A 13,225-nucleotide genomic window follows, 5' to 3' on the forward strand; every position below is an offset into this window, starting at 1 on the left:
GGACCCTCTCCTGGACCGCTAGGCTGCAGGAGAGTCTCCTCCTAGTCACTGTCCCGTTTCCCATTCTAATTCACTTCCTGATGCCATCTTGTTTGTTTTCACTTACGTGTTGTATGTCTCTCCCCCACTAGGATGTAAGTTGTGTGGGAGCAGAAGTCTTGGTGGCTTGCTCTGGCACACAATGGATTGCTCATTACGTATCTTTTGAAAGAACGGATGACTACGACTTTCTAAGTCATTTTTCCCCTTTTAAAAAAAAAAAAACCCACGGATGCTTTTTCCTATTGAAAAGCAGATGGCTTCATCCAAGGTAAATATTCTAACGCTTGCCTTGAATCAGTCTGTCTTCCTGCTTCTGTCTGAACATGAGCGCTCACGGGGTACATTTCCATTATCTTGCTCTACTTTATGTTTCGAGGTAGGCAAGTGGACGAACTCCTTAAGCAAGCTGTAAAGGCAGGCGTCTAATCCCTCCTGGCTTCACCGTGTGCCGCATTGATGAGCCAACAAAATGCATTTGGCTCTCTGTTTACGTAAACAAGTAAATGTGTCTACGGAATGGAAATGCATCTGTACTAAATGAAGGGTGAATGTCTGTTTGAATAGACAAACACGTAGGTGCATCTTGGTGGCTCTCGAGCTGGAAACAACCCTCCATGTCTTATTGTTAATATGTTACAAATTGGTGTTTTAAAAATCAATGCCATCTTTCATGTTGGTGAGTATATTTTGACTATACCTCAGTCTGTTTATCCAAAGAGCAAATTAAAATAAATATTGTTGGGGCACCTGGGTGGCTCAGTCATTTTAAGCATCCAACTTCAGCTCAGGTCATGATCTCAGTCTGTGAGTTCGACAGTCCGTGAGTTCGAGCCCCCGCGTCCAGCTCTGTGCTGACAGCTCAGAGCCTGGAGCCTGCTTCAGATTCTCTGTCTCCCTCTCTCTGACCCTCCTCCATTCATGCTCTGTCTCTCTCTGTCTCAAAAATAAATAAGCATTAGGGGCGCCTGGGTGGCGCAGTCGGTTAAGCGTCCGACTTCAGCCAGGTCACCATCTCGCGGTCCAGGAGTTCGAGCCCCGCGTCAGGCTCTGGGCTGATGGCTCAGAGCCTGGAGCCTGTTTCCGATTCTGTGTCTCCCTCTCTCTCTGCCCCTCCCCTGTTCATGCTCTGTCTCTCTCTGTCCCAAAAATAAATAAACGTTGAAAAAAAAATAAAAAAAAAAAAGCATTATAAAATAAAATAAAATAAAATAAAATAAAATAAAATAAAATAAATATTGTTACGTGATAAAAGTTTCTGTGGTTTTATTATTTTTTCCCCGAAACCATTAGATGTTTTTCCTTTCCATGAAATTGGATTCAATTTATTTTCAAACACAATTCGTTACATTCTGATTTTGTAGGTGGAATTATCCTAAAATGCCTTAATTCTCTGTAGAAATCACTTTTCTCGTTAGAAACCAAAATAGCAATAATGTGAGCTAAATTATAATATTGCTAACAGTTAAACATAGTAGTGTTGATAACTTTATTTATATGGTTTCCTTTATTTAAAAGAGCATTCTTGAAAGAAGTGAGGTATTCGTAGTAATCGTATTTAACTGTAGTAAAGAATGAATACTTTCCAACTGGTGTTTTTGACAACCGTGATCAGTACCTAGAGCAGGTTTAGCACAGAGTAGGAGTTTAATAAATATTTGTTAAGTGAATCTTTAGCATGTTACACAATATTTAGCATTCCTGATAGCACGGAAACTTGTAGAAATGTAAAAATCAATGCGACTTGCTGAATTTGGAAAGGGTTAGTCTTTTCACATATCATCTTACTTTTCTCACCTCAGTGATAGAGTATTGACATCAGTTGTCAAGCCACTGAATTTTATCTTAGAGAAGAAACCAATACAAAAGAAGAGAGATATAGCATCTTCCATACACATTCGGAAAGCTCTTCAAAGTTCTCAAGTTCTAAAAGTTCATGATTTCAAATGCCAAGCATACTGAGGTGAGTGGTGCTGATTTCGTCGATGGTTCCTTTTCTTTCTTTTAGTATTGCAGTTTCTAAAAAGGTCTCAAGCAAAAAGAAATTCAAAAACTCTGAAATTTAGACCGTGACAATAATTAAGAAAATGCAGAAAGGGCACCGGTAGATTTTTAAAAACTATTTTAATACAAGATTAATAGCAATTTTCTATCCAAATCAGAAATGAAAAATCTTAACCCAAGTAATATTCATTTGACAGTCACATAAAATTTCAGGTTTGATTGGTGCACACATTTGTCCTGCATATATATTATGCATATGCACACAGAGACCTCACTGTTACGCACCTTCAGGTGTCTTCTCATGAAAGTACCTCATTACAAGACGATGTCAAAGATTCCAGAAACTATTCAACTCTGAATGAGGTTCAAATGGCCCCAGGCTAGGCTGAGTCCCGTGCCGTAGCAAACCGTGATGTAGCAAGGCTCCAGAATGCATACAAATCAATACTCTACTTGTATAACTTGGCCTGAAACTAAACACTGGCTAATATCTCCACCAAGGAGAAACACGTTGCAAATGTATAGGTTATGGTCTCCTTTACTCTTCTCTTGGCAAAGCTAAACTGCACCCCACCCCCACCCACTTTTAAGTTGAAAGTCAGGTCTATTCGTGACTGTAGGTAATTAAAAATGAGTTTGTATTTCTGCAAGTTTTGGGTGAGTCAAAACTTACATTTGCTAACACTTCCACCTTTAATCAAACCACCTGAAAATTAGCCTTGCAAAGAGAAGCAATAAAAGAATCACAACTCAGGAATTTGCTAAGTTTTTATTCCTCCTTGGGGACTTTAGTTGGTGTTCAGTGTGTAGCCAAAACATGTATGTAATGGCTAAAGAATAAAGTAGGCTAATGTCTGCAGCAGGGAATATAAATTAAATATCAGGGCTCTGTGTCCAACAATATTTTCAATGTGTTTGATTTATAGAAGGTTGCTTTTATAATGACTACTTAATAGTGTTTTTCAGTGTAGACGAAAATACTACTTTGTTAATATTGCCCCTTACAAGTAAAGCGGGTAATACCAGCTACTTATCCGGGTAAACCACCGTAAGGGAATCCGATTGCCAGTGCTGACGTCGTTCTATGATGGCTCTAATCAAAGTACTGACATGATCTCCACAAAAGTGACAGAAGGCTGTCATGGCTGTCCTTCAATACAGAACCCTAGGCAGAGCTCTACTTGGTGAATTTGCAATTCATTCTTCTCTGCTAAAGACTTTAGCCTCTGTTTAGCTTTTGTTATAACATATACAAAGTATAATATACACCAATTACAGACGTGTATTTCTGTTAGAAAAATACATATTATAACTAAAGAACATGTAAATAGAGGCACTTCAATAAGCTAAGTGTTCGCGGTTATGAGCATCACCCAACAATTTCTAGTGTCTGATTTCAGTGAGCCCATCCCTCCCTACTCATAACAGAGGTTGTGATGTGATTACAGAATTTAGGAGACATCAAAGTAAATGAGGGCAGATCGGGAGAAATCACGGAGCATTATTTCATCCCCTATCACTATAGTGAGATGAGAGAAATTAATTTGGCGGAGGAGGTGGGGAGGGCGAGGAGGAATGTCAAAATACTTACTGAAATGGGATAACCGGATTAAACCAGTTCCCTTAGGACAGAAAAAGCCTCATGTTAAATTAGTCTGAAAAAATCATACAACATAGTGGGATGATAAAAACTAGGAAGTACAATTTGAAGAATATCTCGACCACATCCATGCAAGTGACCGATGTTGTGGCATCATTAACTGATAGTCATTTCAGCTCTCTGCCTGGCTCTTATGGATCACTATATCTCACCAATATGGATACTATCGATATGAAGGTGTTGAAACAATTGGAGCAGGCGTTTATATATTATCTGTGTGTTTCATGTGTACGGAACATGGGTTCACATTCATTACTATAATGTGTATTCATACACATGCACAAAACCTTTCGGGGGTGAAAGCGCAAAGCAAACAAGGCATTCTGATCTATTTCATAGAAGACGATGCAGAAATATTTAAAAAAGGAAAGACCTGGAGTTTAAAGCCATAAAAACAAGTTACTACTCATATATTCTGGAAAATCAAGATTGATTTAATTTGTATTGCACCTTAATTATTGGAGAAAGACAATACTGATTTCTGAACACACGATGGAATGAGCAACTTGAATGATCGGTCCTTCATAGAGATGTTTTCTGTGTAATTGGTGATAGGAAGCTGAAGTTTGGCAGTGAAATGGATGGTTTTCTAGACGTGCGCAATGCTGAATTAGATTAGGTGTTAATTTCATAAGATTTAAATGAAAAGATGCCACAAAGTCTCTCAGAATCCTACTTTTCATATTTCATTAGGCATAAAATAGCAATAGATGCTTCTAAGTACTTTTCAGTTTTGCAAAAGTGCTCAAATATACTTAATACTATTGTGCCGCATGTGTTCTACTTAAATGTGATGACTAAATCAATAACTAATTATAATTTTGATGAGAGCGAAGATCGAAAGATACCATTTACGTGCCGTTTCTGTCAATGGGTTAAATAAAATGTGACTGGCAGACGATGGTGTCTTGAAGCATTACTTTTCCCAACCCCAGATCATCATAAAAACCAAGAAACACGTGGATAGCCAACCGTATTAACATAGCCCCAGTTTGGTTTATTTCGCTTCTCTCTAACATGGGGAGCATAGGGCCTGGCTTTGGTACACTTGGTGGGTCAGTTAGGCTTGTGGCTCTACAGTGGCCTCTTGAGTTAGGTCGTATGTCCAAGTGCCAAGCGGAATCCTAGGCTGAAGGCGTACATGAAAGCGATGGTTTTGTGTGTATACCACATTCCTTATTGATACGGTTCCCATCACCAGTACAGTCCTGCACACCCATGGCTCTCCCCACGAGCTCGGTACCGTCTGCAGCACCCAGGACAAAGCACGCTCATGCAAAAAGGATGTGCCCTGGCAAACTTTTAATAAACGGACAGTTAGAGACGTAAAAAGTTCTCTTTCTTGATTCTTGGTGCTCACAGACCACTGAGGAATCCCTTCTCTGAGCAGCACAGAACAAGAAGAGCTGGTTGACAAAACATTTTCGTTACAAAGGTGTGTCAACCCTGAGCTTGGAATTAAGAAGTTAAAATCTGTGATTTATATATAGAGAGATATAAAAATAGATGATCATACTAAGACTAAAAAAGTGAAAGAAATCTCCATGTCAATACTATATATATATATTTTTGTCTTGACTTTTTTTGTTGTTGTGAGTTATTTTGTAAGAGAATGCCCTTGTGATGCAGAAACCAATTGCCACAAAGCAAATAGTTAAAAAACGAAAACTCACTCACAATTGGATCTAATTGCTTGTAAGTTCATGAAAAGAACTCTTTGGGAGCGTAATGAGCCCAGGGGCAGAAACATCGAATTAATGTCAAACCTGTGGCTAAAGCAAAGCTCTTGTTTCATTGAAGATTATTTTCAATTGAGACCCTTGGGGAGGATGAATTGGTGGGAGCCTCCACTAGTCACTGGAGATGAAGAGAAAAATCTGTGCCAATTGGATACAGCGGACAGACATCAAGAGAATTAAGGAAGATGGTGCCATCACTGAAATTGAAATCGGGCAAGGTGGGAGAGAGGTGCTGGGTCGTGGCAATTTTGCTCTCGTATTAAAGATGGAATTCTAAATTTAGTATCAGTACCCCCAAATCAGTTTGGTATTCTGTGGACAGAGTGCAAGACGGTACCTCCAAGACAACACTGTATTTTCACCACATTAAAAAAAATTCAAACTTTCTCTCCCAAAGCATTTTGCAAACCTGATTTATCACAGAAAAGCTTACACTGGGAGTCGGCTGGCAATGCCGACCTCACAATGGTAACACTCTTTTATTTTTCTCTCTTGTTTGCTCCTTTGTTGAAAATGCAGTTGTCTTGGGGTTTGGCCTGATTTTATGAGGAAAATTATTTTCTTTCTGACTTTTTTTTTTTTTTTAAACGGGGAAAAAAAAAAACTCACAACGTGAGATTCCTTTACTTCTGCAGCATAAAAGCAAATGAAGGTAAGAAAATCTCCTGGTACGAAAGATTTGAGTAAGAATTCTCTAGAATAAACAAGGTCCCCACAGATAGCTGAAGGAAAGAGGAAGCAGTCCAGTCTGGCACCCGGTACTCTTTGGGCAAACGGAAAGGGAGGCAGAGTGCAGTACTGCTCTCTTCTCATTGAAAACGGTTAAGTTGTGTGGCATGGTCCATTGTCCAAGAGTGTAAGAAAAGAAGGGAGTTGGCCGTTCAAATAGCTAAAATGCAGTTTCATTTGACCAAAAACCCAGGATTATCTGCACAGTCTTTGCAGTGCCAGGACCATGCAGACGAGAGACCCTGAGAGCAGGGAGTGGCCGAGCTGGGCTGCGGAAGAGTCTACTTCTCTCCGGTCGGGGTCCACGGCAGGGGCCTCGGTGGTGACAAACTCAAATTCCGTGGGACACACGTCGTCCATGCACCCGCTGCCACTCCCAGAGCCACTGGATTCATCGCCTGGCGTGGGCAGATTGAAAAAGACAGTTAGACCACAGCTTGGAAGGCGTAGGGGCACACACTAGATGTGGGCCAGGTTCTGGAAGGGCCTCCCTGCCCTCAACTGCCGCAAGGGGTTTGTTTGTAGCGGGCAGGTTTGTGGTGGGCGGGGAGACCGTATGGAAATAGATGTCTGAGACACAGGGTTGACTGATATCCAGTTACCCAACTTAAGAAACGTGTGAAACCTGAACCGGACAAGAGGCCATGCCTACCCATGTTGGCTTTCGAAAGGTACTTCTTCTTCTGGCTGATGCTGGTATGTCAACCCAACTTCTCTGGGTCAGGGTTGAGGTCTATGGCTAGCTGCTTGTACGTGCGGGGCCCATAACCCAAGGATGGTTTTTATATTTTCCAGTGTTTGAAAATGAAGGGTGATACTTTGGGACACATAAATAGGGTGTGTGTGAACGCTAAATCTGTGTCCACGTATGAGGTTATGTTGGAACGTAGCCGCCCCCATTCGCTTATGCGTTCATTGTCTAATTCTACATTCATGTATGGCCCTCAAAGCTGAACATATTTCACAACTGGCTCTTTCCAGAAAAGGTTTGCCATTCCCTGCTGGGAACTAACACCCAAGTGCCCACCGAGTATGTCTTCTTAGCGTGACATCTTCCCAACTTGCCCAACATGCCCTCTGGGCCTGCTGTATTCCCACTTCTCACGGGTTGGTTCCTTCTTGTTTCACAACCCTGTGTCTCCGAACTGGGTCCCAGTTCAGTCTCCATTAATCACTAGCTGTGTGAAAGTACTTATCACCATGTGCAATTGTATCACTAACTTGCTTGTTTTCTTGTGCCTTCCATGAGAATGTACACTCGTTGAGGGTAGAGACTGTGTGTGGTGTATACGGTTCACTTCTGGATCCCCGTTGCCTTTAATGGTCCCTAGAACGCAGCAGATGCACAAGAAATACTTGTCGAATAATTAAAGGTGCCTTGGGAAGTATCTTCAGCTTCTGTGTTTCTTCAGCTCAACAGAGACAGACAGTAACATTTGCCTCTCAGAGTTTGTGTGAAGGCACCCTGATAAAATGTGGGATGGCACCAAACCCAGTGCTTGCAAAGATGCCTGATAGAAAAAAAGTATGGTTCCTACAGCAAGAAGGACCTAGGTGTTAACCTGCTATTTTTTTATTGAAGTGAACTAGGGCAAGCCAATTAGCTTCACTGAGACTCTCCTTTCTCACCTGTAAAAAGGAGAATATTCATTCATTATCTATTTCACAGAATCATTAGGGGGTATACGTGAGATAATGTTCCTGGAAGGACTCAGGAAACTGTAAACCTGGTCATGACATTTACTCTTTCCCCAGCTTGCTCAAAGATTCAGTCAATAGAGCTAAATTCCTCCCCGTTGGCCTGAACAAGGGTGGGAGGGTTGAGCTGCTCCTGAAATGCTGGCACCATCATGACTGTTAGATGCTACATTAAGTAAAATCAGAGTAATGCAGGGACCCTTCTAATGTCCCCCTGAATAAACATGGCACAACTCACCACAAGGTTTTTTTTTTGTTTTTTTTTTTTGTTTTTTTTTTAATGGGACATCTAAATACCAGGTAAGATCACTTGATTACACTATACCAGGTTCTCAATATTTTCTAGGATTTCTCTTTTGGCCTTTATGAGGGGGAAAATGCCCATTAATTAAATTCAGAGATATCAGAACTGCTAAGGGAATTGCTCTTAACACTGGTATTATGAACAAGAAGTAGTATAACCTTTACAAAGATATTATTAAAGTGATTTAGAATATTAAAAACGTGGCAAGCAAATAATGACAGGAGATTCCAGCTGAGAGAAATAATGGCCCCATCTCTTTCTGAAAAGGAATCAGAAACGCAGGAATTTAAGGGGCGATTTTTTAAAATGTCAAAAGCAGGAAGGGTGATGGCTATAAGATGTGATAATGGCTTATATGACAGACGCTATCCTAAAATAGGGGGCCAACTATGGGGCTTGGGTTAGAGCTAAATGATGCTCTGAACTGTTGCTAATTTTTAGTTTCTTTCAAGGGAAAGTGGGGCACGATCTCTTCTCAGGCACACTCCCTAAGCTTTGCAGATTGACATGGGCATAACCTCTTTAGGTCAGAGAGGAGACAGAAGCAAGGGCAGCCTCAAATAATTCTTACGTTCTCTTGAATTATTTATTCCTATAGTCATTCTCCAGACAATAAAGCATTTCATGAGATAGAGAAGACGACGGATGCATTCAGAGGAGCGAAGCTAAGGAAGGAGCAAGGGAGAAGCAGCAAAGGCTCAAAACCTTGTGGAAGGTTCTCTTGTGAAGAAGAAGAGGTTTAGAGAAATAATAGGAGGACTCTCAGGGGGTTTACAGCAAGAAAGTCTCGTGGGTTGGCCATTAGCCTGCATTTAGAAAATTAATTTTTGGGTTATTTAAAGTGGAATAAAGCGCTACAAATTTTCTGCAGGGGACAACTCAGTAGGATGATGGCTAACACTTAGATGACTTCGTATCTTCCATCCGTAACTTGTTTCTTTCTATCTCATTAATTCAAGCACACAAGCATCATCTTTTGCTTCGGTGACCAAATTACAGAGTCACTGGTGACTCCACAGCTTATGTCCCAGAAATCTTTTCCTAAGAACTCTCTGTAAGGACACATATCTTTAAAAAAAAAAATCCCAAAACAATAAAACACCCCCCCCCAATTTTTATAGTTACACTTCTTAAAATCACTTACACAAACTCCAAATTTCACTTCATGTTCACTTATTAGTCTTTCCAATCACTTCTGACATTTTGTGATAGCTAATAAACTAGTCATGTGTAATACTGCACTAACGTTTCGTTATTTCTCTCAATATTCCAGATACAAATGTCCATGGTTCATGTATGGGAGTGACCGGACAGAGAGAGAGCTAATGCAGTTGAATCCACGGCACATGAGATATGATGATCTCAGTTCCTTTACAGATGGCTGCAAATGAACTTCCTGATGACCCGACCTGACACTCAAGATATAATTTTAAGACCCCAGTCAGTCAGTGGTAAAACAGGGATTCCAGCCTAGCCTTGTCTGAGCAATCTTCAGGACATTCTTCTTTTGGTGGTTGGGGGAGTGGACAGGAGTTTGGGGTAGAGATGTAAATGATGATGGGGGAAGGAGAAGATGAAAACATTACTTTGTTGCTTTATCATTAATAGATCAACTGGCAGATGAGACTTACTTTTAGCTTAGGTAGCACTGAATGTAATCCAGCGCAACTAATCCTTAAGACCGGTTGTGATTTGGGGCGCCTAGTGGCTCAGTCAGTTTAGCGTCCGACTTCAGCTCAGGTCATGATCTCATGGTTTGTGGGTTTGATCCCTGCGTCAGGCTCTGTGCTGACCGCTCAGAGGCTGGAGCCTGCTTCAGATTCTGTGTCTTCCTCTCTCTGTACCCCTCCCCAACTCATGCTCTGTTTCCCTCTTTCAAAAATAAAATAAACATTTAAAAAATTTAAAAAAAAGACCAGTTATGATTTTAGGATTTTAGTAACTGTCTCCTAAGCCCTGCGGATCAGAGCCCTCTGTCCAAAGGACCATAAACAGCTCTGCAGATCGGGCAAGAATGACATAAGATTACAGGTGTACATTGCTTTTGAAGGAAAACTGTGGCATAATCTACCACCTATCTTCACTATGGAAGTTACTGGCACCGGTAAAGACTTCCTTACTCGTGTCCTGGAAGTTGACATCGTTGCCATTGTATGCGTTCTTTAGTTTGTTGGTCATCACGCGTAGAGCCATGATCTGCTGCCTGATGAAAGTGTCGGGCCGTGTGATGTCCACGTCTACCTCAGGGTTGTTAATCTGGTTGGTCAGCCCATCATTCATGATCTCAGGCAAGTATCTGCAGGGTCAACAGAAAGAGAACAGATCAGCGTGAGGCAAGAGGGGCTTCGGTACCAGGTTGTGCTGTGCTGTCTCTGACAGTGGGCCAGAGCTTTGGCAACAACTGGCTCTGCTCCTGCAAAAAAACAAAACAAACAAACAAACAAACAAAAAAACACCAAAAAACCCAAAAAACCCAAAAAGTGAAAGCAAGGAGTAACTTTTCTCAGAGGGAGATAGGGCTATAAAAAAATGGTTTCAGAGTGGTTTTTAAAATGATACTGAATATGCAGGGAGGCTTGCCTACAAAGGAACGTTCAGTTGCAGACTTAGACAAGTTGTTTCTTAAAATTAACTACTTTCGGGGCGCCTGGGTGGCGCAGTCGGTTAAGCGTCCGACTTCAGCCAGGTCACGATCTCGCGGTCCGTGAGTTCGAGCCCCGCGTCGGGCTCTGGGCTGATGGCTCAGAGCCTGGAGCCTGTTTCTGATTCTGTGTCTCCCTCTCTCTCTGCCCCTCCCCCGTTCATGCTCTGTCTCTCTCTGTCCCAAAAAAATAAATAAACGTTAAAAAAAAAAATTAACTACTTTCTTCCCTCCATCCCAAATGGTAGATACTGAAGTCAAGGGCTTGTTAGCTTCCTCAGCTCTCTGGTTAATTTTGCTAAGAACCGAACTTGTAAATGATACAGGCTCTTTAGTTCTCTTGCACGAGGATGCTCTTTCTCAACTGAAGAGGCCCAACTTCAGACTCTAATCAGAAGAGACTTCTGGATATAAAAACCCATCTTTGGAAAGTTCGAGGAGCAACCAGTGAGCACTGGAACGTTTGAAGCGTCCATCAGGGTTTTTATTTTGTAATAAAATCTTGGATCTAATGTTCGATATTGGGTGAAAGAGAAGGGTAAAATCTAATGGTTCTTTAATTCTCTCACTGGTAAGAAAAGGGCATGTTCCTTTTACTGGTACTAAAAATTTTTAACTGTCAATTCCTTGATGTCGACTGCCCACGCTGCCTTTGTGCATTTAGACCAGTGGAGACTAAAGGTCTCAGAAAAGTGCTTGGAGCCCTCTCTGACTCCTCACTCTCGTGACCTGCCTGTTCGCAGCCCCCCTTCTACTCTTCTCCTAGTATTCCCTGCACCTGCTACTTCTGTCTCATTTCCCGTGTCCCTCCTCGAGTGCAGACGGTACCAGAGCCTCACCTCCTCGAGTGCAGACGGTACCAGAGCCTCAGACTGACTTCCCCGCCCGCCTCTTCCTTTGTGGCGCATCTTGCACACACGGTCTGACTGATTTTCACAAGCTACTGCTTTCACGTCACTGTTCTGCTTGAAAGCTTTTGGTGACAGTAGCTGATGCCTACCGAGCACTTACTGTCAGGCACTGTGTTAAGCCCTTCGCGTGTATTTTTTTTTTTTTTTAGTGTTTTATATTTATTTTTGAGACAGAGAGAGACAGAGCATGCACGGGGGAGGGGCAGAGAGACAGGGAGACACAGAATCCGAAGCAGGCTCCACGCTCCAAGCTGCCGGCACAGAGCCCGATGTGGGGCTCGAACTTGTCAACTGCGAGATTGTGACCTGAGCAGAAGTCCGATGCTCAACCGACTGAGTCACCCAGGTGCCCCCCTTCATGTGTATTTTTAAATTCAGCCCCCGAGCAAATCTAAGAGGTAGGTGCTATTTTATCCCCATGTTGCAAAAGAGAAAACAGGCCTAGTGAGGATGAGTAGTTGTGCAAAGTCACAGAGTTAATGGATGGCAAAAGGGCGAGTTAAGCCCACTAGGTCTAGTTTCAGAGTCCACGTGTCCAAACAGCGCACCATGCTGCCTGGGTGATCACAAATGACAATTCACATTTCGTAGCTCAGCAAAGCCCGTTTCCATCCCGTCTCTACTTATGCTGCAACAATCCCTTCAACAATCCTTGCCTTACAGAATCTATACCTGTATACATCTTATATCTGCCTGTCCCACAGGGTTTCCTTGCCTGCGAGGCACTTTCCAATTTAAGTCCCAAATATCCTTAAAGACCCAGGTCAATCTTCACTTCCTCTTTAAGATATTTTTCAGCTTTTAGAGACCTGCTCATCCTTCCGGAGGGCTGCCAGGTTCGTCTGGGCATTTTGTGCACTGCACAAAGTCACCTGCTCAGGGAGGGAGTTGGGCTGAAATCCAGCCTGAATTCCATGCCCACAAAGCTATGCACCTGCAGGGCACCATTCACCAAAGGGACACGCTTTTCTTTTGGGGAATTGTTTTATTTTCGAACATTTCAATGCATACCAAAGCACAGACAACAGTGTAATGAACCCTCAGGTACCCATATGGGTGCCTTTTTCTAATTCTTACAAAGGTGCTATATTTGTCTTTGTCCTGGTAAGAAACAGATGGCACACTCAAAGAGGTAATAAAGAGAGTTTGAAGAAGAGACGACTTATAAAGGTGGGAAACCAGCGCTGGCTGACAAAGGACCCCAAGGCTGCTAGCAGCAGGAGAGCCCCTGGGAAGGAACTGCCACCAGAATGAGCAAGAACTGAAGTCACAGACGGCCACCAAATGATGCAGCACCTGCCGAACCAAGGCCACTCAGGGAGGGAGCCGGGGAATGAAGCCCTGACCTCTCTAGTCCCTCCTTCTGACCACGTGCTGCCTCCCATCAGAAGAAGCCCGCTGGAAGCCAGGGGGCAAGGGCACCCAGGTGATGTGGTTTGTAGAGATTCTCATTCAGGGCACTGACCAAGATGGAGAGAGGAGGAGTAGATCTCGGGGGAA

The 13,225-nt window shown here is 42.5% G+C and overlaps 1 protein-coding gene across 2 annotated transcripts in view; it reads right to left on the reverse strand.

Moving 5' to 3' along the window:
* Positions 1-2,146: 2,146 nt before the first annotated feature.
* GPC6 (glypican 6) overlaps positions 2,147-13,225 on the reverse strand; it is a 1,123,065-nt gene continuing 1,111,986 nt past the window's right edge. The window contains exons 9-10 of one of the 2 annotated variants that reach the window (XM_040487422.1): positions 10,294-10,469; positions 2,147-6,569 (exon numbers count right to left, since the gene is read on the reverse strand). In XM_040487422.1, coding sequence (XP_040343356.1) covers positions 6,367-6,569; positions 10,294-10,469 — 379 coding nt within the window. In that variant the 3' untranslated portion in view covers positions 2,147-6,366. The remainder of the gene's footprint in view (positions 6,570-10,293; positions 10,470-13,225) is intronic. The other variant, XM_040487423.1, reaches the window with a different exon arrangement.

Source organism: Herpailurus yagouaroundi, unplaced genomic scaffold (genome assembly GCF_014898765.1).
Source record: "Herpailurus yagouaroundi ecotype Mexico unplaced genomic scaffold, PumYag 164, whole genome shotgun sequence".
Classification (NCBI taxonomy): domain Eukaryota; kingdom Metazoa; phylum Chordata; class Mammalia; order Carnivora; family Felidae; genus Herpailurus; species Herpailurus yagouaroundi.